Source organism: Octopus bimaculoides, chromosome 9 (genome assembly GCF_001194135.2).
Source record: "Octopus bimaculoides isolate UCB-OBI-ISO-001 chromosome 9, ASM119413v2, whole genome shotgun sequence".
Lineage (NCBI taxonomy): Eukaryota > Metazoa > Mollusca > Cephalopoda > Octopoda > Octopodidae > Octopus > Octopus bimaculoides.
In genome coordinates this window covers 56,204,221-56,210,148 of record NC_068989.1, presented here as the reverse complement: position 1 = coordinate 56,210,148, position 5,928 = coordinate 56,204,221, and the positions used below count along the sequence as shown (strand labels likewise).

At 36.0% G+C, this 5,928-nt stretch overlaps 1 protein-coding gene across 1 annotated transcript in view; it reads left to right on the top strand.

Annotated features, from left to right (window-relative positions):
• The window catches only part of LOC106878814 (polyamine-transporting ATPase 13A3), a 164,533-nt gene extending 162,303 nt beyond the window's left edge, over positions 1–2,230 (top strand). The window contains exon 31 of the mRNA XM_052970914.1: positions 826–2,230. Within this exon, the coding sequence (XP_052826874.1) occupies positions 826–1,446 (621 nt within the window). The 3' untranslated portion in view covers positions 1,447–2,230. The remainder of the gene's footprint in view (positions 1–825) is intronic.
• Positions 2,231–5,928: the final 3,698 nt, after the last annotated feature.

Below are 5,928 nucleotides of genomic sequence, written 5' to 3'. Positions count from 1 at the left end.
TTATTACAATACACTCAGAGTGGGTGCTACCCCCCCCCCCCCAGTGGGCGTTGAGATGAGCCAGGTGGGTGCTGGTCCCTAAGGGGGTGGGGGTAGAGAAAAAGGAGGCATTGGGAAGAAGGCAGTGGATTGTGGGATGCAATGAATTTAATATAATATTATAGTACTGTATACAAATGATATATTGTTATATTAAATATCAAATGATTCACAGTATATATAAATTAATAAAATATAAAATATTTATTTATACTTAAAAATAAGGGTGGGGGTGCAGGGGGGATAATGTAGCCATGAGTTGGGTGGTGGCCCAAAAAGTTTGAGAACCTCTGCACTAAAACTTATTACAAAACACTAGAATGGTCTACTGGTAACATATTTCTACAAACTCTTTGATTATTTTATTTCTTCTATTTGAAAAGGGAAATCTTTCCTGAAACATTATATTATCTTTAAACAACTTATATAAGGTAATGCAGTATCTTTTCTCTTTGTTTAAATTTATTGTTTCAATCTATTCTTATGTGAGAAAGCCAGTCACTAACACATTTCTACATGGTAAAGTATGCTACTAAGTCATTTCTACATTGTAAGGTCTGTTGCTAATAAATCCCTACATGATAAAATATGTTACTAACCTATTGCTATGATAAAGTTTGCTACCATTCATCTCTACATAGTAAAATCTGTTACTAACCTATTTCTACATGGTAAATCTTATTCTTACATTATACTATAACCTGAAATCTCCCATAGACATTATAAGAATCACAAAGTCTCTCAAAGAATGTATGAACTGACATAATTTTTTATATTTCTTTTCAGTTATTCATCGTTGAAAATAGGTTCCTGTGCAAGAAAATGCACGATCTCTGTGAATGCTTACTTCCATCTTCCAACTGTGAATATGTTGCCATTGAGCAGGAAATAGCTGAGCAATCAAATTGGCCTCCAATAAGTGAATCAAAAATCTCTATTGCTGATATATACAGCAATAGAGAAAGTAGCATGGCTCGCCGTGGATCTGAGAATCTGAACTTTGATTCAGAAGAGGATCAACTCAATTCTTCTAAGATCAGTGAACATAAGAACCCGATGCCTGGTGAAAGAGACATGGATTCTTCAAAGACTAAACTGGATGATATACATTTGGATGAGGAATTGCCACAGGCAGAAGAAATGAATCAAAACTTACTGATGAATTATGATTCTGAGTTTTCAGCTGTTGGTGAAAATCCAAATGATTCAACAACTATTATAACTGCTGCTACTGTATCAGCATCATTTACGCCAAACACTTCTGATAACAGAACATCGACAGACGTAGGTTTGGCTGCCGATGATACCGCCATGGACAATTTAGGAACCCCTTGCCTTGCAACCCCTCCCACTAATAAATACAATGTCACAAAATTTAACACATCTTCTCTTAGTGTTAATTTATAGCAGAAAATAGATATTTTAACTTTTGCTTGCTGGATTTACCAAGTAACTTGAATTTTGCAAGCAAAGCTAGTTCTTTACTTATTATAAAAACAGTACTAAGCTACACCCTGTATCAATGTGTGGTGTATTTTATGGTCTTTATAAGAACATATTCTCTTTTTCTTTCCCAGCCATTTGTTAAAACAAAAAAAAACCTTTCTGCATTCCTAAATAGTAGCCCCCACTCCCATGAATCTTGAACAGTGAGCTTCAGCCCTTTCACTTGGTTATTCCACTTCAATAATTATCCCCTCATGATTTTGTAAGGGTCTTCATATTTTTGTATTATTGCTATTTTCCACACCCCATTCCAGTTCCCCACTTTTTCTCACTGTTTCATCCTCTTTTTTTTTTTTTCCTTCAGTCGATCTTTCTAACCCGCTCTCAATATATAGAGATATATATTTACAAGAAAATAGTAAATTTTAAAAAAAAGTTAACCAACAGAAAAACCACAAACCCTTTTGTTTTGGTAAAATTGTTTCCTTTTTTAATGAAATCAGAAAATAAAAACCCTTTGTTTTTTTAATTTTTTTTCCTCTTAATAAAAAAAATAACACAAACAACAAGCTGTATGAAAAACCTCGTGTCGTGGACAAATGGAAGCAATGTCTAAAGATTATTTGGTTATTGCAGTTTGTCTAATTTATATAAATTTTTTTATATATTACTAAAACAAAAAACAAAAAAATCTGAAAATATTTAAAGGAAATTTAACAATTTATTAAACTTTAAAACAACAAAATCTTGTTATTGTTGTCTTTGTCGTTATTGTTGTTATCATCGTCATCATCATTGTCATCACTGTTGTTAAATTAATTTTCATGACATCTGATTAAATCAGTTCTCTTCATTAACATTCCTACTGAATTCGTTTTGGTGGTATAGGAATTTTTAAGGTATTCACCAAATCTACAATGTTCCTACAGACAATGGACTATTCCTGGCATTGAAGTCATCTCACTGTATCTGTTGTTAGCCCCTGGTCAACCTTGATCCAGTAGACTTGTAATCAAAGTTGTTTCAACTGTGACCATCCTGAGAACCAACAGAGATTATTTGGTTTTTGTTTATGTCACTCAATTCAAAAATCTTTAAGAAGCCATTGGTTGAACAGATGAAACTTTCCTGTATACACACTGGACCAGTTCAGGTTGGTATTCTTATCTCAAAAGTGGCCAATTTGTGGTGATGAATCGGCAGAGTTAGTAGAATATTGGATAGAATGCATTGCCAGATTTCTTCCAACACTTGATGCTGTGAATTCAAATTCTTTTGAGGTTAACTTTGCCTTTCATCCTTTTGTGGGGTCAATAAAAAATACCAGTCTAGGACATCAGATTGGCAGAATTCTAAGAACGTCAGACCAGATACATTTCAGTATTGGTTCTGACTCTGCTATCTGAGTTCAGGTCCTTCCATAGCTTACATGGGTGGTAGACTGAATCAGTTGTCTCGTTTAATACCACTGTCTAGCATTTTGAGTACCTTTAATCTGTTATCATTTAAACCAGTCTAATCTGGCCCAAATATTCAACCTATTTTATGTTCAAATTGGCTTGGTCTAGCCTCTCATAGCTATTCTACAATGTCATTCTAAGAATTAACAGTCATGTTGCCGAAATCTCAAAGCTACAAGAGAATGCATGGTTAATTCAAAACAATGTGAACAGTTTGAAGATATCTTCCTCCTACTATTCTCAGAGGCACTGTGTAGAGTCATGGCCACTCGTTTCCCTCCAGGCTAAAAAGAATTACAAAAAGTGTATTATATATGAGGGTGAGCTGAAAAGTTCATAGGCTGACTATGAAAGATTGATGCTAGTGTTGTCAAATTTTGTGTACATTAATTTCATATTTTCTTATTAATAACTGCATTGTTTCTTTCCAGGTAAACTGACATCTGGCTGTTCAAAGACTTCAATAGTAACTAGTAGTGACCTCTCTTGAAAATGGACAAAATCTGGCATTATGGTGTTATCAAGTACCTGCAGAAAAAGGCTTCAGACCCCAACAACATTCATTCTGACATGGTTGTTACGTTAGGAGATGACACTCCAGCTTTATCAACAGTGTAAAAGTGGGCAGCTGAATTTAGAAGAAGAGAGAGTCTTGCAGATGACCCAAGGTTTGGGTGTCCTGCAACTGCCACCACTGAGGAAAACGTTAATCATATTCACCACATTGTGATGGATGACAGGTGATTGACTATAAATCAAATAGTCAATGCTATTAACATATCCCATGAGAGAGTTGAGAATATTCTGCACCATGAACTTGGCACGGTGAAGGTTTCTCTGCTCAGTGGGTGCCATAGCTTCTGACACCTGATCAAAAGTGCACCAGGATGATGACATCATGGGAAAATCTGACAGTGTTTGAGGCAGATCCAGCTGGTTTCCTTGAATGTCTTCTAAGCTAGGATGAGTGTTAGCGTCATCACTTTGAACCAGAGACAATCCATATAATGGTAAAATTCCTCCTCACCTACTCCATAAAAGGTCATATCAGCTGCAGGGAAGGTGATGGCTTCATCTTTTTTGTGATGCAAAAGGCATTGTGTTTATTGACTATCTTCAAAAGGGCCACACCATCGATGGAGAGTACTATGCAGATTTGCTGAGGCAGCTGCAAAAGGCTATCAAGACCAAATGCCAAGGAAAACTGGTTTCAATGGCTGCTGTGCATGACTGTTGCTTTGAACTGGTTGATCACTGACCCTATTCTCTTGATTTGGTTCCCTCTGGCTATTATCTGTTCCCCAACATGAAAAAACACTTGGCTTGGAAAAAACAGCAGTATTTATCATATCTGCTGTTGATGATTTTTTGACTAACAAGAAGAAAATTTGTTCACTATTTGGATCTAAGCACTGCAAGACTGCTGGAAGAAGTGAGTGGACTGCAATGGGGATTATGTTGAAAAATAAACCTCATTTGGTCACAATCCAAAACTTTCAGATAGGGACCATTGGACTCTCAGCGAATTGTTAGAAAGGATCACAAAAGTACCGCTCCCAAAATTACTGCAGAGCTTAATGACCACCTCGAGAACCCAGTTTCCACAAAAGCTGTTCACCGGGAGCTGCACAAAGCCGGATTTAATGGGAGGGCTGCAATCAGAAAACCACTGCTTTCAAAACAAACGTTGCAAAGCATTTAGTGTGGAGTAAAAACCTACAGAATTGGTTCCTAGAGTTATTTTCTTGGATGAGTCATCCTTTACCTTATTTCCGGCCACTGGCCGAGTATATGTGTGGAGACAGCCAAAAGAAGCCTTCTTCCAACTATTAAACATAGAAGAGGATCTGTGATGATCTGGTGGTGGTGGGGCTATATCTTGGAAATCCGCCAGCCCAATGGTTTCCCTTCATGGCAGAATTAATAGTCAAGACTATTTAAGCATTTTATCTGATCAAATTCATCCTATGGTTGCGGGATTGAACTCAGAACCATGTGGTTGGGAAGCAAGCTACTTACCACACAGCCACATATATGCATGTATATATGTATGCGTATATATATGTGTGTGTGTGTGTGTGTGTGTATATATGATGTATGTATGTGTGTGTGTGTATATATATATATATATATATGTGTGCGTATAAGAAGGGATGACCAACTAAGTGGACATCCAATATGCTAGAAAGAGGTCATCAACGACCCAACCACAAAGAAAAATAATGTTTTTCTCTTTTTCTTTGTGGTTGGGTCGTTGATGACCTCTTTCTAGCATATTGGATGTCCACTTAGTTGGTCATCCCTTCTTATTCGCATGTAATACAATTTTTCTGAATTTTCAGATATTTTTATATGCTAGGCCACTTGGTTTTAAATTGATGTTAATCAAATTAATATTCAATTTATAACCCTCAATATATATATATATATATATAATAATGATGAATGACCTAGTGGTTAGAGCGTTGCACTCACAATTGCAGGATTGTGGTTTCAATACCCGAACCACGTGGTGTGTTGTGTTCTTGAACAAAACACTACATCTCACATTGCTGTGTAATCACTTCGACACCTGACATGTGGTACACCATGCACCTCTTCAGACAACATCAATTTGATGGAGAGAGTGAGCTAACATGCGGCATGAACATTTAATCACTATTAAAAAATCATTTGTGCAGATCATTTTGCAATAATTGAACACTCATACCTTGTCTTCAATGGGAGAGTCCATCCTATATATATATATATATATATATGTATGTATATGTAAATATATATGTATGTATGTATAATTCATTCCACTTTACTACGGAAAATATAATGGAAACGTTACAAGATAACCTCCCTTGCTACAGAAATTATATGAACACCCAACTGATATAAAATTTTCTTTTATACATGTGTGTGTGCTTGTGTCTGTGTATGATGTATGATTGTTTTCTTATGCTTGACTCTATGGAGTCTATGAATGTGTGCTGTT